The following is a 22,125-nucleotide window of genomic DNA, read 5'->3' as shown; positions in this document are numbered from 1 at the left end:
AAGCCTGATGAGGTTTCTAGGCTGGAGGAGGGGTTGTTTTATTGGGAGGTGATATGCCCTGATTCCACAGGAAGAACACCAAAGCTGCATGTGCAAAATCCCAGATCGTGTCCTATGAATGTCTTCACTTAGCTCTTCCTGAGATGGGTCCTTCACAATGAAATTATAGTTGTAATTATGGTGCTTTCTGGAATTTTGTGAGACATTCTAACACATTCACTAACATATTACTGTCAGTGAAAAGAACCTGGAACTCCTCAAATTTTTGTATCTAAGTTGCTCAGAAAAAAGGATGGCCAGGGCTGGGAATATAGCCTAGAGGCAAGAGTGCTAGCCTCCAATACATGAAGCCCTAGGTTCGATTCCTCAGCACCACATACATAAAAAAGGCCAGAAGTAGCACTGTGGCTCAAGTTGGCAGAGTGCTAGCCTTAAGCAAAAAAAGAAGCCAGGGACAGTGCCTAGGCCCTGAGTTCAAGCCTCAGGATTGGCAAAAAAAGAAATAAAAAAAGGATGGCCCAATGTTCCTTTTAGTGTTATGAGTCTGAGGCTATCTCTCCAGGCTGTTATTGCAGAACTGAATGCAGCCCACCTAGTTGGGGTAGAAATAGAACAAAGAAAAAAAAAGCAATAGAACTAAAAGTGAAGTATACAAACATATATTATGCACATTGTCACCCAATGATACAGCTGAAGGGATAGGCACTGTCTAGATTTTTATTAAAAACTCCAAAACTAGAAATGTGGCGTAGTAGTGCTTCCCTACCATGCATGAAGCCCTGGGTTCCATTCTCCAGTACTATACACAGAGAAAAAGCTGGAAGTGGTGCTGTGGCTCTCAAGTGGTAGAGTGCTAGCCTTGGGCAAAAGAAGCTCGGGGACAGCACCAAGGCCCAGAGGTCAAGTCCCAGGATTGGAAAAAAAACCCATAAACAACCACCACACCCCTCAAAACAAACAAACAAAAATCCCTGCAAAACTCACAGGAACAAGTATTTTCTATATGCTGCTTTAAACCTATAGAGGATCATGATGTTACAAAGATTATACATTTTAGGGCTGCCATTTAAATTCATCAATGTATAATTTTCTAACTTATTAAAGGAAAAAGAAGATATAAATCCATAGTGAACAGAACATTCAAAGCTTATTTAGCAAGAGGTTAAATTTTCTTTTGCCTTGTAGATATACTATATAAACCTATGAAAATATGAGCTTGTACCTAAAATACTTTAAAAGTCACTCATTCATTTCCTGGTTCTTCCCTTCCCTTTCTTCCTTCTATCTTTTTGGTGATACTTGCTAGGAAGCATTCTACTATTTGAGCCATACACCCAGACCATTTTTCAGATAGGATCCTGTGTTTTGCCCTGGGCTAGCTGCAACTGTGATCTTTATATCTCTGCCACTTATGGATTATATACAAAATAATCACAAACAAAATATCTGACCAAATGAGTCAGAGTAAAAAGAACAAGGGAAGGAGGAGAAAATGTGATACAGGAAATATTTGAAGGAAGTCATGATGACAAGTAGAATTTCTGCTGGACAGAACTGAAGAAAGTTAGGGTAGATAGAATTGCCATATGAAAAGACAAAAAAAATGGAGCTGGGAATATGGCCTAGTGGTAGAGCACTTCCCTCATATACATGAAGCCCTGGGTTCCATTCCTTAACACCACATATATAGAAAAAGCCAGAAGTAGCTCTGTGGCTCAAGTGGTAGAGTGCTAGCCTTTAGAAAAAAAAAAAAAGAACATGGCATAATCATGGGAAGAAGTACAAGCTACAGATAAAAATGTATGGCTAGAAAATAAAACTAAAATATATATATATATATAATGGCTTTCCATTTATATTCTTTTTTTTTTTTTTTTTGGCCAGTCCTGGGCCTTGGACTCAGGGCCTGAGCACCGTCCCTGGCTTCTTCCCGCTCAAGGCTAGCACTCCGCCACTTGAGCCACAGCGCCGCTTCTGGCCGTTTTCCGTATATGTGGTGCTGGGGAATCGAACCTAGGGCCTCGTGTATCCGAGGCAGGCGCTCTTGCCACTAGGCTATATCCCCAGCCCCTCCATTTATATTCTTGAATCTTTCCAATAAAAGAAGCTAAAAGGAAATGGATGAGTCCTTAAAGTCTATACTTTAGAGAATGATCACATTTTATTTCTTGGATTATTTTTACCATGCTAAAATGAATTGAGTGGTAGGGATTAAAAGCTATGGTCTTAATACAGTTGGATTCTTACAGCAGCTAAGATTTTGAAATAAAGCTGACATTTTACCATTATAATGAATTCTATTTGATGGCAATACTTTATAATGAGTAGAGGCTGAGATCTGAGGATCAAGGTTCAAAACCAGCCTGGGCAGGAAGTCCATGAGACTCTTAGCTCCAATTAACCACCAGAAAACCAGAAGTAGAGCTGTGACTCAAAGTGGTAGAACCTAGCGTTGAGCAAAAAAGCTCAGGACAGTGCCTAGGCCCTGAGCTCAAGCCCTAGGACCAACAAACAACAAAATTAAACCAATCCTGTAGAGGAGACAGGGGTGTAGCTCAGTGAAAAGTGCTCATCTGGTATGTGCAAGGCCTTGGGTATTATTTCTAGCATTGGAAAAAAAATTAGAAGCAGACATTCTACATATATTATAGCTGCTGGGAATGAAAACATTTATGACTCTTTTGGAGAGGAATTTGGCAATATCCACCAAAACTATATACACAAAACTCTCCTTTGACCCAAGAAGTACCTCCAAAAATATGCAAAATATTTTGAATACTGAATGCTTGCTTTTAACTGTAAAACTGTGGGAACAACCTAAATGCCTACACATAAGAGTGGCTAGATAAACTACGTTATACTTAAACAATGCAGAGCCACCCAGGTATTTAAAAAAATGAAGAGTGGAGCTGGGAATATGGCCTAGTGGCAAGAGTGCTTGCCTCGTATACAGGAAGCCCTGGGTTCAATTCCTCAGCAACACATATATAGAAAAGGCCAGAAGTGGCGCTATGGCTCAAGTGGTAGAATGCTAGCCTTGAGCAAAAAGGAGCCAGGGACAGTGCTCAGGCCCTGAGTCCAAGCCCCAGGATTGGCAAAAGAAAAAAAAAAAAAAAAAAGAATGCTTACCGGGGAATCATTGGAAATGGTGACAAGGCTATTGCCCTGAAAGGAATCCTTGGCTTGGTGAGGTAGTCTGTTCTCATTGGCCAGAGCTGAGCCGAAGGCATCTCATATGTGACAAAGGGGTGCTTGTGTGGATACATCAGTCCTCATGTCTTCAGCTACTGACTAGAGGCATTAGTTCTTTGCTATATGAGGCTCATCAATGGACTGCTCAAAACAAGGAAAATGGCTTCCTTCAGAGCAAGAACTCAGAGAAAGACATAAAGATAAGGCAAATGAGAGAAGTCACAGTAGTTTTGCAATCTGATTTTGGGAATGACATACCATTATTCTTGTTGTATTTTATATGTTACAATATGTTACTATAATCAGCTCATGATTCAGGAAGGAGTACTACAAAACAGCATGCATACCAAGAGGAAGAGATTACCGGAGGTCATTTTAGAGGCTACCTACCACAGACTATCCTCTAGCTGCTAATAATTCATTTTCTCCCCACATGTAAAGAACACACACACTTCTCCCATAGGGTGGTTTCAATTCTGAAACTATTTGTATGTATTTTAGATTTGAAGAAATATTTGTCTGTATTAAAAACCTTGTGGGTTCTATAGACAAATAAATAAATGGATATAAATATATATATATATATGCATACACACATTTCTTTCCTTTCTCCTTCCTTCTTTATATTGGCTTATTATGTTGTTCAGGCTGGCTTGAACTCCTGAACTCATGGAAATTTTCCTGTCTTTTCTTACCTTTCCTTTTTTTTTTTTTTTCTGGTTGGCTAGGGGTCTTGAGCCTGGGCACTGTTCCTGAGTTTTTCTGCTCAAAGCTAGTGCTTTTACTACTCTGAATCACACAGCTCCATTTCTAGTCTTCTGGATTGGAGGTACGAGTCTCATGTACTTTCTTGCCCCAGCTGGTTTTGAACTATGATCCTCAGATCTCAGCCTCCTGAGTATCTAGAAATACAGGCATGAGCCACCAGCATCCAGCTCTGTCTCTCTTTTTGAGTAGCTGAGATACAAGCAAGTATCACTGGGCCCAGCCAGAAAGAATAACCTTAAGTAAAAAAATTGAGCCACGTTATTTTAGCTAATATCATCAGTACTGAGACACTTTGGAATACTAATATAATGCACAAAAAGACAAATGTTTTTCTGGTATTCTTATAAAAACACATTAATCATGTGGAAGTATTAGTCAATCCTATGGTAAAGAACAACCTACAAATACCAATCAGCATGGTTCAAAACTGTGAAAAGTCAAAAAAGAAAAAGAAATACTAAAGGACTGTTCCACATTAATGAAAGTGAAGAAACAACTCATAGCTATATGCACTGTGGGTTTCAAGATTGGATCTTGATCAGAAAGAAGAGGCTTTTAAAAAATGTTAGTATTTTATACAGTGTGATAAAAAAATCAAGACAAAAAATTTCATATTAATACAATTAACTACTCTATAAAACCTACTTAAAGTATTTACAATTATCTCCTTACCGTTCATGAATTTCAGCTTCTTGGCTCCCATTTTCAATATTTTGAAGGGAACCAAAAAATTTAGTCAAAACAAGGTTTTTTTTAATTGTCTTCTTCCTACTGAAATATAAATTTACAGTTTTTGTTTATAAGTAGCCTGATATAGTGGCTCACATCTGTAATCTTAGGAGGCAGAGATTGGTAGGATCGAGGTTTGAGGCCAGCCAGGGTGAAACCTAATCTCAACAAATAAAAACTCTAGTGCGAAGGTATCAGATGAGTATCTGTTGCTCAAGCCATGTAAGTAGGAGGATCACCATCCAGGCCAGTTTGGACAAACTCAAGTTTCTTGAGTTTGGAATCTGTACATCTGGAAGATGAGCTTTGCCTTGGGAAAACTGTCTTCATGATTATATATCTTCTTTGTCAGGTCAAGAATGAAATAGTGGGGCTGGGGATATGGCCTAGTGGCAAGAGCGCTTGCCTCGTATACATGAAGCCCTCGGTTCGATTCCCCAGCACCACATATACAGAAAACAGCCAGAAGCGGCGCTGTGGCTCAAGTGGCAGAGTGCTAGCCTTGAGCAAAAAGAAGCCAGGGACAGTGCTCAGGCCCTGAGTCCAAGGCCCAGGACTGGCAAAAAAAAAAAAAAAGAATGAAATAGTGAATGATTTCTATCTACCAGAGTATAGAAACGGAAATATTATTTCAGATACCTCTATTAGAGCTATTTAAGTGCAGAACAAACTGCCTTTACAAACTGACAGCTCATTGTTAAGGACACAAAGTGAGACATTATTTCAAGATAACAAGTGAAACAAAGATCTGAAGATGTGGCTCAGTGGTAGACTAGGAAGTGTGAGGCCTTGAGTTGAAACTCCACTACCATTACAAAATGAAACAAAAGCAAGCTGGGGAAAAAAAAAAGTCTCCCTACTGTAGAATAGTAAGAGAAGAGTTAGCATATTCCAATTTTTTTTTTTTTTTGGCCAGTCCTGGGGCTTGGACTCAGGGCCTGAGCACTGTCCCTGGCTTCCTTTTTGCTCAAGGCTAGCACTCCACCACTTGAGCCAAAGCTCCACTTCCAGCCTTTTCTGTTTATGTGGTGCTGAGGAATCGAACCCAGGCTTCATGCATGCAAGGCGAGCACTCTACCATTAAGTCACATTCCCAGCCCTTGTGTTGTTGTTGTTTTTGTTGTTGTTTTTGCCAGTTCTGGGCTTGGACTTAGGGCCTGAGCACTGTCTCTGGCTTGTTTTTGCTCAAGGCTAGCACTCTGCCACTTGAGCCACAGTGCCACTTCTGGCCATTTTCTCTATATGTGGTACTGGGGAATTGAACCCAGGTACTTCCTGTACACGAGGCGAGCACTCTTGCCACTAGGCCATATTCCCTGCCCCTGTGTTGTTGTTTTTTAAGTTAGAGCTTATGGAGCAATACAGTCATTATTCAGGCTTAGAAGTAATGTATTAAATTCCTAAATCCAATTTTGTATTTCTTCCAACCTGCCCTGATGTGCAGGGTACCGGTGGCTCACACCTGTAATCCTAGCTACTTAGGAGGCTAAGATCTAAGGATCATGGTTGAAAGACAGTCTGGGCAGGAAAAATTTGTGAGATTCTTATCTCTAATTGACCACAAAAAAAGCCAGAAGTGGAGCTGTGGCTCAAGTGGTGGAGAAAACAAAACAACTCAGGAACAGTGCCCAGGCCCTAAGTTGAAGCCCCAGGACTGGCATATAGAATGTGTCAAACAACATTCTTGGTTTTGGCCATTCTACACTTATCATTACACAAATATGTCTAAGCAGCTATTCAACAAAAACAACCACAATTAGCCGCAGAAATCTGTTCACTGGTAAACCAGACATATTTTTTAAAAAATTATTAAATGACCACTTAGGAAAGTACAGCATTTTTAATTTCCCAGAAGTAGAGATTTTTAGTGTATTGAATATTGTGTGAGGTCAATGAGTTTCAAAAGGGCTTTCCTAATGGCAAGTGTGGATTGTAAGAATACTGCTAGCAAAAGAATTGATAAAGCAGAGAAATAGATTATCTTCCTAAATTGAAATCATCTATTAGATTCAAAACACTAGGTATTTGAGAGGGAGTTTTAGTCAAAATGTATCACTCTGAAGTCACATGAAATAATTCAGCTGGAATATTTTATTAAACCAGCGTACAGGTGATGTGACCCTTCACTGTGGAATTATTAACTTTTGACAAAGCAGTCCTTATCATGAGATAATTAACCTCATTTGAGAGTTAAGCAGCCTAAGGCAAAGTTGAGTATACTTAATCCTGCCAGGTTAATTATCGAATGATTAGGAGTATAATGAGAATAGTTTTACATAGCATAGCAAGAGTAATTCCATCTTGCAAAAAGTCACCATTTAGTGGTTCTACATGCCAGGCAGCAGCAAAACAAAATGATCCTTCCTACGGTCAGACACTGCAAAGATCAGCAGAATCCCTGATATGAGGAAATACAGAGTACACTCAAATACATGTTTCCCACAGTCTGGTTTTATCTGTGCTTTAATTTTCTGAACTTGTAGTCACCTCTTAAAGCTGGGGAACATTCAGCCCTATGGCTGTATAAAACCAATGAAATTATTTGACACCTGATGGGACAGACACAGCTGCTTCTCATAGGCTGCCTGCACTAATAATTTTGTATGGCTTTCACATGATGTTACAAATATCAAATGGCATAAAACATGAGGTTCTGTCCCAAAAATAAAGCAAAAAGGGCTTCAGTGGTGAGTGCCAGCCTGGCAAGCATAAGTCACTGAGTTCAAATCCCAGTACTGCCAAGAAAAAAATGGGAGCAAGGAACAACTTTCAAAACATTATGCAAAAACTTCCTAAGTTAGCAAAGATAAAAAAACAAGAATAATCAAGTTACTTATTCATACATTGTTTGATATTATCTGACTATCAAGCTCTTTGCATTAGGAGGTATCGATGGATATAATTTATAATTACCTGCATGTAGATATCTGTTATTAAGCCAATGCCATATAAGTTAACCTAGCACATAGTTGCTTCCAAAGGGAAATGTTTTAAACTTTGAAACTGCCAGAAACAAACTGAAATCACAATATAACCTTTATGTACAATATAACAATATACTGGCAAAATCGAAGTGGCAGGGTACTTACCTAGTAAGGGCCAGGCTCTGAATTCAACCTCTAGTATTTATAAAATAAAAACAAGTTTATATGCTGGAGAAAGTTTAAAACTACTTTAGTAAGGATTACTAATCAGTTCAGATGTATAATTTAAAACATGTAATGTAACAAGGTTAGCAAAAGATTGTTTTATTTTGTGGTACTGGGATTTGAACTGGTACTTGCTAGAAAAGTGCTCTAAAACCGGAGCTAAACCTCCAGCTCTTTTTTTCAAGTTTCCTTCCTAGATATGGTCTTGTATATTTGTCATCACTGGCATCTCACTAACTTTTGCCCAGGTTATCATTGAACTGCAATCCTACTATCTCTATGTCTCAAATTCTTGGATTAGAGGTGTCAACTGTGATGCTTGGCTTAGCGAAAAAGGAAAAAAAGTAGTGGAATAAGAAATGGGGTAAAAACACAGCTTCTAATTAAGGCTATACTAATGATGTTAAAAAGTCAGGTATATCAATTTAGATTTTAGAACAGTGACTTGGTTTATTTGCAGTAACATTTGTCAGTGTTACTAAATATTAGAACATGGTAAAATGAATAGTTATTCTGAATAACATTTTTTATTATTATTACTAATTTTTTGGCCAGTCCTGGGGCTTGGACTCAGGGCCTGAGCACTGTCCCTGGCTTCTTTTTGCTCAAGGCTAGCACTCTGCCACTTGAGCCACAGCGCCACTTCTGGCCATTTTCTGTATATGTGGTGCTGGGGAATTGAACCCAGGGCCTCATGTATAAGAGGTACGCACTCTTGCCACTAGGCCATATCCCCAGCCCTCTGGATAACATTTTTAAGCTATAAGCAAAGCTTAAAAGATCATCAGAATATTTCTCATAAATCCCCTTCACATTCTAGATTTGGAAACTGAAGGAAGAGCAGTTGATAAAATCATCAGAAAGACGTGATTTACTTAGGTAACATAATACATGACATAATGATATACCATTTGTGAATGAAAATATGCTCAAGATTTTTAAGCATATTCTGAAAGTCATTCTAGTCTTCCTTATGGATTTTGGGTTTTTTAAGTGGAGTGAAAACTTGAAGATACTTAGGAATATATTTTTCATATGTTTATGAAGATATTTTGTAGACAGGATTTCTCTATGTAGTTCAAGCTGGTCATGAGCTTGCCATCCTCTTGCCTCACCCTCTGGAGGACTTGGACTGCAAGCAGCAACTACCCATGCCTGGTTATCCTTAATGTTTTATATCTTTTATGCCCATCAAATCCAGTAGCAACATTTTAAAAAGAATTTATCCTTACTGAGTTTTATACTCAAACTTAACATTTGTACTCATTTAAGTAAAGCAATAAGTACTTAAATAATTATGTCATGAATATAAATTTAATTAAAAATTTTAGGAAGAGGGCTGGGGATATAGCCTAGTGGCAAGAGTGCCTGCCTCGGATACACGAGGCCCTAGGTTCGATTCCCCAGCACCACATATACAGAAAACGGCCAGAAGCGGCGCTGTGGCTCAAGTGGTAGAGTGCTAGCCTTGAGCAGGAAGAAGCCAGGGACAGTGCTCAGGCCCTGAGTCCAAGGCCCAGGACTGGCCAAAAAATAAAAAATAAAAAATAAACAAAAAATTTTAGGAAGAGTCAACATATGACTCACACCTTCAGTACTATAGTCAGGAGACTGAGACCTGAGATTGTGGTGCCAATCCAGTTTGGGAAGTCTAGTCAAGATCTTATCTCCAATTAGCCAGAAAAAGCTGTGGCTCAAGTGGCAGAGTGCTAGCCTTGAGCAAAAAGAAGCCAGGGACAGTGCTCAGGCCCTGAGTCCAAGCCCCAGGACTGGCAAACAAAAACACAAACAAAAAAACCCAGTACTGCCAAAACAATAACAACAATAACAAAACCAAAACCCAAAAAGCAATAGAAGAGAGAGAAAGGAGCAGAAAAAGCATCAGAAGATATAATGATCAAAATAACAGAAGTTTAACACGAGATAATACATAATGGTCATTTAACAAATTTTGGTACTTATTTAAATGGCTCTAGAATAATTTCTCTATTAAAACTTACAACAGTTATATTGAGATATAGTTTATATACAATCTGCACAAATTAAATTAATTTTCAAGTAGGTAAGTTTTGATATATGTATGACATCATCCAACCACACCTTCTATTTAGAGAAGAAATAATTCATTAATCCTGAAAGTTACATCATAGCCATTTGCGATCTTTGCTTCACAGGACATACTCAGGATCTGCTTACTGTCCCTCTCAAAAAGTTTGCATTTCATTTTCCAGAATTTAATATGAGTGAAGTCCTATAGAATTTACTTTCCTCTTGCATCTTATCTTTCACTCCACATAAATATTCTGAAATTCATCCATGCTGTGGATTCATTAATAGCCACTTTTTAGTTAAATTGTAGTCTATCCATGGATGTAGCCTAATTTTTTAATGCAGCTACCAGTTGATAGACATTTGAGTTGTTTCTAGGCTTTGGTAATTGCAACTAAAGCTGTTAGAAATACTTGTAGAAGTCTTCATATGAGTATATGGGATTATTTCTCTTGGAAATATCTAGGAGGATGTTAGCTAGATTGTATGGTAGTGGACAGATAACATCATAAGAAACAAGAAAACCACTTTTCACAATTCTTTTTATCGTTTTTGTATTGCCAGAAGTATATAACAGAATAGCTACATATCCTCACCAATATCTGGTATTGTCGCTTAAAAAAATCCTGTTACCAGAATTAGAACTCAGGGCTTCAAGCTTATTTGGCTGGTGGTACTCTACCACTTGAGCAATGCATAATACTTTTTTTGTTGGTTACTTTAAAGATTGATTCTCACAGACTCCTGGTGATTATTGTCATGAGCTACCAGTGTCCATGATGCTGATATAATGGGCTTAAATTTTTCTTAAATTCATTATCCTATAATCATAGAAAGCTCACTGGCCTTTTCATAAAGATTATCATGACATTAAATAATAAAGACCCATTTAAATTGTTCCTTTCTAATCAATATGTTTCCATGCCTTACATTGGCTAGAACCTCCAGTTCAATGCTGAATATAAGTGGAGAGCAAGCAGACATCCCAAAGCTGCTCCTGATCTTAGGGGAAAGCACTCAATCTTTCGCCATTATGTAAAATTTTAGCTGTACATTTTTGTGATGATTCCTTCTACTACTAGTATTCTTAATTCTTATTGGATATTGGATCCTGTCAAATGTTTTCATGCATTTATTGAATGACCATATGTTTTTGCTATTTTAGTTTTAATAAGGTGAATTATACTGATGTTTTTAAAATATTTAACCATTTGTGGACTTCTAATCATGATGAATTATACTTTTACATTATTGAGTTTGTTAAGTTATTTTAAGGACATCTACATTTATGAAGGATATTGGTCTATAGTTTTCTTATAAAATTTTGGCTTTGGTATTGGGGTAAGGCCAGTAAGTTAGAATAAGTTAGGTAGTGTTTCTCCTTCAACTTTGTAGACAGTTTGTACAGAATTGGAATTAGGTCTTTTTAAAATGTGTGGCCAAAGTAAACACCAAAGAAATATGGCTCTGAGTTTTCTTTGTGTTAAGTGTTTTAACTAGCAAATCTGAATATTCACTTGTTCTTAAGCATGCCTTAATATCTCACGTCTTTCCAGAAATTTGCCTATTTCATAAAGATTGTCAATTATGTTAGAATACTATTGATAAAAGGAAAAGAATTGCTTCTAGATTGGAATTTTGCCACACTAATGGAACAAAACACTACCAAATACTTTCTGAGCCTCTATGAATTATGAGGTTTTTTACTGTAGCTAATAGAACAGGAATGGTGACATATCCCACTTGCTCTCTGAAGATTCTTTCAGATAGTTTTCTTCTTTGTCTACATTAGTTTCTTGATAAATATGTAACTATTAGTAGTCAGTGTGAGATTCTCTGGAAAACTGTGTTCTATGTAGCTCCTTCTCTGGTACTTTAGACTTACTTCTTTAACTTCTTAAGACTCTGAACTTTTAGCTCTATCTCCTTAATTCAGAGACTTTTAGGCTCTACTCTACTTGGGTTTTCCTTCTTATACTGTGATCTGGTGTCCCCAAGCACTTAAATGGAAGGGAGGTGATCACTGGTTTTACTTATTTCTTTTCTTTTCTCTTTTTGGTTGGTCATAGGACCAGGACTTGGGTGCTATCCTTGAGCTTTTTCACTCAAGGCTAGCACTCTACCACTATGAGCCACAGCACTACTTTCAGGTCATTAATTGGAGAGAAGAGTCTCATAGACTTTTCTACCCAGGCTGGCTTTGAACCATTATCCTCAGATCTCAGCCTCCTGAGTAGCTAGGTGGCATGAGCCACCAGTGCCCAGCTTGATGGGGGTTTTTATTTTTTAAATACTGAGGCTATGTGGGCAGATTGAAGTCTGCATTAATAGTATACAATACTCTGAAAAGGGAAAGTAGATAAACTGCAAGATAAGTGTCAAACTGTTTAATGTCAACTGTTGACACTTTGGAGACACAAAACACAGAGGATCTGTGTCCCTTTTCCCCCTTTTTTGAGGGGAAAAGTGAAAGATAAAACAACCTGGATCTAGCTGGGTGCCAGTGTCTCATGCTTGTAATCTTAGCTACTCAAAAGGCAAAGACTTGAAGGTCACTGTTAGAAGCCAGCCCAAGCAGGCAAATCTGCAAGACTCATATCTACAATTAACCAGGAAAGTGGGAACTGGAAGCATGGTAGAGTGCCAGATGCAAGAGGAAAAAGCCTAACAAGTGCTTGAGCTCAGGCCCCAGTATCAGCACAAAAACAAAGAAGCAAACAAACAACTCACCCAGTCATATGAACAGTGTAAAATGAGAACTGTTTGGGAAGAGACTCCATGGAAAGGATGAGGGTGTGAGGGTGTGTGTGTGTGTGTGTGTGTGTGTGTGTGTGTGTGTGTGTGTGTGATATTATGATCCAACTATTTTCTATACATTTATGAAAATAATGTAATTCATGAAGACTGGTTTAAAAAAAAGAGCAAATGGGGGCTTAGCTAAAGTGGTAGAACACTAGCCTTAAGTAAAAAAGCCAAGTGAGAGCACAAGGTCGTGAGTTGAAGTCCTAGTACTAGTACATGCACGGACACACATACACATAGAGTGGTAAGGGCACAAGAAAGAACACAAGGTATAAATTCAGTCAAAGTAAATTATATGCATGTATGGAAATATCACAATAAGGTCCCTTTGTGTAATTAATATATGCTAATAAAATCAAATAAATAATACACATTTCCTGAGAAATATATTTTAGACTTCATTGCATTTGAGAACTAGAATGTCTCTTTTTTCCCTGAAGAACTGAAGACAATTTATTATTACTAAAATGTGCAGTGAGAAAAATAACAGGCAATGTATGTAAAGACGTAACATATCAACCTACCTTTTCTTGAAATCAAATACAGTATAATATTAATATTAATATCATATTCATATTAATTTGCATCATCTCAACAGATATGTCTAGTCCATTAACATTTAAAAGATTCTGACATCCAGCTTACTTGACATTTATTAAGGTATTGTATTATTTGCCTTTGCATTATATGTAAATATTGTCTAATCTCAATCACTGGTAGTTCACTTGAATAAAGCTCAGGGTAAACACTAAGTTATTCCACTAGAAAGCTACTAATTTATCAGCAGACCTTTTGAGACTGGCTCAATAAAATACATCCAATTTGCCTAGTAGTCAATTTTCATTATTCTATATTGTATATGAAGATAAATCTCAAGTGTACTATACTCCACTACTTATTGGTTTGCCCTAATAAGTACTACATGCATATTTGTTGACATGAATTCAAATGAGCATAATCAAACCAAAGTTCTCCTGATATGTATTTTCCTCTGGACCTAATCAAACTTTACCTATTTGTAGAAAGATTTTTTGATTAATATAGTGAACTACATATATAAGTGGCCATTTTAGACATTCAATCCAGTGGCATGCTTATTCATAATGTTGTGTAACCATCAGCATTATCCATTTCCAGAATTTCATCTCAAATAGAAGCTTTACCCCATTGGTAATCACTATTCTATTGTCTGTCTCTATAAATTTACCCATTGTAATTACCTCTTTTTGTAATTCTTGTTTGTTTCTTTTGTGATGCTGAGGCTGAAGCCCCAGGCCTCACAAAAACCAAGCAGGTACTCTACCTGTTTGTTACTCTCCTAGTCCATGAAGTAGAATTTTTATAGGAAAGTTCAATAGTTGTATGATGTGCCTGTTTTTTCATAATGTTTTCAAGATTCACTCATACTAAAGCACAACTCAGAATTTAATTTCCTTAAGACAGAATAATATTTCACTGCATATACTTGATTTTCAGTTATTGTGAATTACCCTATTTTCAGTTATTGTGAATAATGCTGCTATAAACACCATTGTACAAGCATCCGAGTTCCTGTTTTCATTTTTTCCTTTTGGAATAGATCTAGAAGTAGAATTGCTAAACCAACCAACTGTTTTCTAAAGCAGTTGCATTACTTTACATACTCTCCACAACATATAGGGTTCCAATTACACTGATGGGTGTGAAAGTGTCTAATTTTGGTTTCATTTACTTTTTGTAATGATTACAGATGTCCCAGCATCTTATCATGTATTTAATGGCCATTTTGTATAACTTCTTAAGTCCTCTGACTATGTTATTAATTTTCCTGTTTTACTTTTTTCTTTTCTTTTCTTTCTTTTTTTTTTTTTTTTTTTTGCTAGTCCTGGGCCTTGGACTCAGGGCCTGAGCACTGTTCCTGGCTTCTTTTGCTCAAGGCTAGCACCCTGCCACTTGAGCCACTGCATCACTTCTGGCTTTTTTCTGTTTATATGGTACTGAGGAATTGAACCTAGGGCTTCATGTATGCGAAGCGAGCACTCTTGCCACTAGGCCATATCCCCAACCCCTTTTACTTTCTTATTATTGAATTGTCCATTAGTTATAGATTCTGGATATTAGTTCCATATCAGACATATAAATTATAAATACTATCTCCTCTTCTGTGTTTTATTCATTATTATTAGTGTCCTGGTACATAAAATTTTGAGACAAAAAGATTAGTAATAAATTATATTGAATACGATTTAATTGTATCTATATGAGAAATAGTATTTAATAAAAAATTAATTTGTTTCTTCTTTGGGCTACTGTAAACAAAAAAAGGTAACTTACCATCTCATTTCCAAAAAGTATGTCAACAAAGGGCATAACTTTCATCAAGGATTCCTTGTAGAACTGGCAAATAAATGGTGCAGAAAGATTCAAAGTGAAAATCCTGTTGTTGTCAGAAGCATGGTGAGCCACTTTTAATACAGACTCTGGGGAAACTGTAAGAAAAAAACCCTGCATAAAAAACAATAAAAGAAGGAAAAAATTAGAAGTGTCATCTCAGTCACTTTCACTGAGAACAAAAGAAACCTATATAAGAATATAAAAACCTACATCAAACACAATTATAAAATACCAGGATGACTGTGTCTACATTTAGCTAGGAAAAAAAATGAGTATTAAATGCTTGCTGCATACCATTACTTCAGATAATAAAACAGTACTTATTTCATATTAGATTTATATGCTTAATGCCAAAAGAATACTGTGAGTCTACAAAGTTTCATTTAAGACAATAAGTACATTAATTTTTTTCCTAAGGTCCTGAAGCTTAAACTCAGCTTGCTAGGCAAGCCCCCTACCACTTGAGCCAGGCTTCCCTTCTCCAGCTATTATGCTTTCTAGATGACGTGTGTGTGTGTGTGTGTGTGTGTGTGTGTGTGTGTGTGTGTAGGAAATTGATTTAGATGGTATTGTGTAATGTGCAGATGTAAATATTTCACAATCAATGAAAATGAACCTGGAAAGGTAATTTAAGTATACAAAGGGCACTAAGTGGCAGGTTGAAAGTATATTTGGAGCTGGGTACCAGTAGCTTATGTCTGTAATTCTAGGAGACTAGAAGTTTATAAAATTAAGAAATATTCTTGAAAATATTCAAGAAATTTCTTTGAAAAGCTGCACATGTGACCAGTGTGCCAAACACTGATAATCCCAGCACTGAGGAAGCTGAGTCAAGAAAATTAGAAGCTTGAGGTCAGTGTGTGCTACAGAGTGAGACTTGTCTAAATAAGCTAACCACCAAAAAATAGTTGTAGCACTTATAACTGAAGTTACAAACTTAAGTTTAAAAAGAAAAATAGGTCTTTTCAATCATTTTCATATTTTGAATTGAATGATTAAGAACTACTTAAAAGAATGAATTTTGGGGCATGGGTCACAGACCTACTTATATCATCAGGCTTAACATAAATTTTTTTTTGCCCTAGGTCTTTATGTTCTCATGTCTGAAGGCTTTCATGTCACATAAAACCGTGCTAAATAAATTTGTTGTGCTTTTCTCTTACTAATTTGTCTTGTTATAGGAGTATACGTCTCAACCCCTACAATGGGTCTTTCCTTTAATTGTCTCTTTCTCACATTAAATACTGTAAAGGAAATTTTAGTAAAAATGATGTTTTCCTAACAAAAATAGGTTTTCACACTAAAACATTCTAACCCACCAATTCTTTATCAACATTCAATTGTTCTAAAAGGTAGGAAGTTCTAGGTATCATAATATTTTCATTTTATTTTTGGCAGTACTCAAAGCTTTTCTGCTCTGGTTTTTGGTGCTCTACCACTTGAGCCCAACATTTTGCTGGTCAATTGGAGATAAAGTCTTGGGAGACTTTTCAGTTACCTTTGGACCACAATCCTCAGGTCTCAGCATCCTGAGTAGCTAGGATTACAGGTTTAAGCCACCAGTGTCCAGCTTAATATCATTGGTTTTAAAATGTTTTAGGCTTTCTTTTTCAGCCAAAGATCATGTAACTTGCAAACTATAAGCATCCAAGCTGCTTTCTTTTGCTACCATCTATCATTTAGAGAATTAAAAAGGAACAGTTTATTCAAGCATTTTGCCTCTATACTAGCATGTATGTGTTTGTTCTTTATGTAATGAGGAGACTTTTAAGCTTTCCCTCTTTATTTCTCTTCAAAATATTGTAGCATGAAATAGAAACCTCCCAGAGCTAGCATTTTGCCAACTGTGGATTAACCATAGACAGCCACAGAATGGTCTACATAAATAGTAACCTGGTCAAATAATTAGGCTCTCACCAACTTCAGACTGAAAATTTGATCTGTGCTCAAATACATCTGATTGTAATTTAAGGTATAGAACAGTATACCTCTGGAGTCGAAATTTGGCCTTATTCCAAATGTGTGCATGTTGTGTGTTTTACTTTGAAATGTAACACAAGAATATTGTAATGGGAATAGTATAACTTCAAATTTGTTAATTTTATAAAGAGGGGTAGGCAAATGCCTATTAGTTTTTAAATAAGGGGTAAATTCACAATTCAAATTAATTCTGTTCTTAGAATGCTTAATTTTTAAGTAAATATTTAGAATTTAAACAATTTGGGAATTTTGCTCTGTTAGAGTGCAAAGACTGTTAAAATTGATGCCAACCATAATTTTGCTCCTAGATTTATAGCCATTGCTACGCCTCACGTGTCAGACTACAGTATCACCCAAAGTAAAAACAGTGCCTTATAGAAGAATTTTTTTCACAGGTTTACAATAAAGACAAGTTAACAGTTCATATGTATAAAAGTTTAGAAAATACTCTATATTCTTAAGGAAACCTTATTATTTTCTAATCAAGGATTTTAGTCTACACAGCAGTTAATCCTGTTAGTATCTGTACTGGTAAATAACCAAAAGCAAAGTACATTTTAACACTAGTAGGATAAATAGCATTAATCAGAATTAACAATGAAGTGGGACATTTTTATTTATTACACTGGAGAACAAAATAATAAAGCAGAGATAAGAGTGACAGGGGAAGATTAAGGTCGAGCCAGACTATTAACTTAATACTTAGAAATCTCAACCCCTCTAAGAAATTTTAAGAGGGTTTAAATACAGGGAAATGTTAGGAACAGGATTTTTTTTTAAAATGTACTTAAAGAGAAGGATCAGAATTGTTGTTTTTAAGTGTTTAATTCAGTGATTATTGAGGGTGCTTTATAATTGCTGTTACCAAAGTGCAAAAACTCATTCAATTATTTCTACTAACAGTTACATGAAAAATAGATGTGAGGGCTGGGGATATAGCCTAGTGGCAAGAGTGCCTGCCTCGGATACACGAGGCCCTAGGTTCGATTCCCCAGCACCACATATATGGAAAACGGCCAGAAGCGGCGCTGTGGCTCAAGCGGCAGAGTGCTAGCCTTGAGCAGGAAGAAGCCAGGGACAGTGCTCAGGCCCTGAGTCCAAGGCCCAGGACTGGCAAAAAAAAAAAAAAAAATAGATGTGAATAGGGACACACACCTATGTAAACTTAAGGGGTTATAACCTTTGGAAATGTAAGTCTTTATTGATTCAAAAGAAAATAAAACTATGTAGAGTAACTATGAGTGTAATTATAAGTAGTGGAAATACTATGTGATAGAGAGAAAAAATAGTTTGTCCTTTGTTTAGAAAAATATCTGATTAAATATCTAGGCAGAAACAGATGTTATTAGAATTTTAACATCTACAAGTTCATCTACTTTTCATTGAAATACATTAGTGCATAAAATTTTTCATGTGTAGAGTAGAAAATGTCTATGTCATATCAATATTCAATGAAATATAAGGCATAGAAATAATAGATAAACAGTATGATTACAACCTACATTAAACCAATGGTAAAAAAGACTAAAAGGGACTAAATAAAAACCTAAAGTGTTACATTTGGGCAAAATAACTATGGACACCGCTATATATTTTTAAAATTTGGCGAGATGGTTAAATATTGTTTTGATAAAATACTTTGTCACTAGAAGTAAATGTCTATATAAACAGGACATGCTTATAAATAATGATAAGCATAATTTAATAAATGAGAGTAACAGTAGATAGAAAGCTGGGATTGAGTCTATAAAACTTTAAGTCTCAAAAAGGAACAAAGTAAATATGAGATAAGTGATTATATATAAATCACTATTTAAAGAACCAAAAGAGGGCTGGGAATGTGGCTTAGTGGTAGAGTGCTTGGCTAGCATGCATGAAGCCCTGGTTTTGATTCCTCAGCACCACATAAACAGAAAAGCTGGAAGTGGGAGCTGTGGCTCAAGAGGTAGAGTGCTATTCTTGAGCAAAAAGCAGCAAAGGACAGTGCTCAGGCCCTGAGTTAAAGCTCCAAGACTGGCAAAAAAAAAAAAAAAGAACCAAAAGATAAAATAAAGAAGGATGTATAGTTAAAAGAGCACAGCTAGCCCACTTCAGTGCTGCAACTCAGGTGCCTTAGTAGTCAGAAAACAGGTTGAATGAATAAATCAGAGGTTAAAAAAAAAAAGAAAGAAAACAATCATATACCGTGTTTTCTCATCTTAATGTGTCTTACATATTTTGTGAATCTTCCAGAGAATGTAAAATATATTTTCCTGTAGGAGTAGCAGAATCAAAATGAATTATGACAACATATTTTATAACTGCTTCTAAGGAAAATACTGGCTTTGACAACCATTAAGATAACGTATAAATCATTTACAATATCAATATTATGATATGCACTATTTCATAAGAATGACAACAGAATTACTAAAAGAAATCTAGACCAAATATACTAGTGAATGCTATAAAGTTATATCCTTGACTGAATGTAATGTACTGCATCAAAGAAATAGAAGAGAATAATTCACTTAGCATTTTCTGCCTTACATAGTTCTGGAACCAACAATGCAACGATTTATTTCACATTTGTCTTTTTAAGGATTAAAACACACACACCTGAGTGTAGTATGCACTATTCAGGAGATACTTGGGAAGACCATACTTGAGGTATGTAGGTAAGAAATGAGACCAAATCTCAACCAATATACTTGTGCTGCCTGGATTCACAGGTAGGAGAAACATGGCTAAAGTGAAAATGTGCTGGGACCATGTTTCAAGTGATAGACTGCCTGTCTACCAAGCTCAAGGCCATGAGTTCAAACCTTAGGAACACCAAGACAAAAACAAAAAACCTGCAACTTTAAGTATACTAATTACAGAAGTCAGGGTTTTTTCCTAGCTCATATAAATCCCTTCCAAATAAATCATGAAAACAAAAAGTGTAGTCAAAAAAGCACAGGGCCAGAGTTGGTGGCTCATGCCTATAATCCTAGCTACTCAAGAGGCTGGAATCTGAGGATAGCAGTTCAAAGCCAACTGGTGTAAGCAAATCTGTGACACTCTTATCTCCAGTAAACTGCTCAGGAAAAAGCTGGAAGTGGTGCTGTGGCTCAAGTGGTACAGTGCTACCCTTGTGCAAAAGAAACTCAGGGACAGAGCCCTGGGCAGGTGGGGGGAGGTGGAAAAAGAACATAGGTTGTAAAAGCACACATAGAAGAATACCTATCAGTTTTGCTGAATGCAAAATAGAGTATGGACATCCTAGAAGTATATTTCTATCAGGAAAGCTAAGGAGAATGCAGTGAATGCAAACTATTGAATAGTGATTACAAACTGGATAAAATGGGTAGCTCATACTTAAATATTGTATAATAAGGATACAAAAATGTATGTACACAGGTGCTCCTATGGTGAGAAGAGGTTAATATTAGGGATAGAGAATGATATGAAAAAAAAAACCAAACCTATGAGGAGATTTAACTAAGTTAAATGATGACGGTGTGACAGGATCTAAAAAGGATTAATTCAATTCACTGAAAAGTAAACAAATGAATACACTTGTTTGTCCTGCTTTTATTTATTATATCATTAAATCTTGCTATGTTTCCCTGGCTAGTCTCTTGATCCTTCTGCTCCACATTCCCAGGAGCTGAAAATAAATGCCCGTTTATTTATTAATTTATTTTTGGTATTAGTACTGGGGCTTGAACTGAGGGCCTCCATCCTTTTTTTTTTTCCTCAAGGTTGTCACTTTTCCATTTGAATCATGGCTCCAAACTAGCATTTTGCTAGTTAACTACCAATAAATGTTTCCAAGATGTGTCTGCATAGGTTGGCTTTGAATGGCAATCTTCAGAACCCACAAATTACGAGGATTATAGGAGTGAGCCACTAGTCCTCAGCTGTACATATAAATATTTTTTAATACTTATGCCAATCTGTCTAATTATGTGACCTTGGGCAACTTCTTTAGGCATTATTGTTCTCATCTGCAAATTGAGAATAATAAAATCTCAAGACAGTTGTGGTATGTATTCTATACATCTCTGTTATACTAACATTATTACTATAGAAATATCAAGAATATTAGAAATCCCTTTCTCCCCAAGGAATGGTAAGTTCTACATTACAGCTGTTAGTTACAATGATGAACAAAAATGTGTTCTTTAACTTTGATCCTTTGAAATACAAACACATAAAACAAAATCCATCATTCTCCTTTCCAAAAGCTCTCCCAGTCTCCTCTCTCCATGATTTAATCATCCTATATCCTGCTGACAGATTAATCACCCTAATCATTCTTTTCCTTGTAAATTAAATCCAAATGCCTCACACCCCAGCATTCAAAGCTCTTCACAATAGCAATCCAACTTGCACAGTAAGCCAGCTGTAAGCTCTATTTCTCTGTAACATATGTCCTTGCTTCAATCACAGAAAATCATTTGTTTCTCCCAAAATAAACCTTCTGAGTTGTAAGGTTGTTTCTTCTACCCGACACATCTACTACCACTATCTTTTAGAATTTTACCACCACCGTGGCCCATTTAAAGTCTAACTTCTGGACTAGGGTGTGGCTCCAGTGGTAGAGGGCCTGCCTTAAAAATGCAAAGTTTTCTTCATTTCCACCAAGAACGTACTTATTCTTTTTTTTTTTGGCCAGTCCTGGGCCTTGGACTCAGGGCCTAAGCACTGTCCCTGGCTTCTTCCCGCTCAAGGCTAGCACTCGGCCACTTGAGCCACAGCGCCGCTTCTGGCCGTTTTCTTTATATGTGGTGCTGGGGAATCGAACCTAGGGCCTCTTCGTGTATCCGAGGCAGGCACTCTTGCCACTAGGCTATATCCCCAGCCCCAAGAACGTACTTATTCTTCTTTGACTCTCCCTATAGGTAATATTAGGAAATACATAACCAAAAGTATTTAATTTACTTAACAATGCAAGCAACTTGAATTTGTCTTACCATTCTCACTTGACTAACCTTAAGGGCAAGGTACTTCTTGTTTTGCTGTTGTTGGCTATGGCATAAAGTACAGTGTACAGCTAAGTGAAAAATACTTGAGCAAATAAAAGCCAGCCATCAGTGGCTCATGCCTGTTTTAGTAG

General features: G+C 36.6%; 1 protein-coding gene across 2 annotated transcripts in view; it reads right to left on the bottom strand.

Moving 5' to 3' along the window:
- The window catches only part of Adk (adenosine kinase), a 420,812-nt gene that overhangs the window by 144,975 nt on the left and 253,712 nt on the right, over positions 1–22,125 (bottom strand). For both annotated transcript variants that reach the window (XM_048339095.1, XM_048339096.1), the window contains exon 7: positions 15,003–15,173. In XM_048339095.1, the coding sequence (XP_048195052.1) occupies positions 15,003–15,173 (171 nt within the window). The remainder of the gene's footprint in view (positions 1–15,002; positions 15,174–22,125) is intronic.

Source organism: Perognathus longimembris, chromosome 2, assembly GCF_023159225.1.
Source record: "Perognathus longimembris pacificus isolate PPM17 chromosome 2, ASM2315922v1, whole genome shotgun sequence".
In the NCBI taxonomy this organism is placed as follows: Eukaryota; Metazoa; Chordata; class Mammalia; order Rodentia; family Heteromyidae; genus Perognathus; species Perognathus longimembris.
This window is presented reverse-complemented; position numbering and strand designations above follow the sequence as displayed.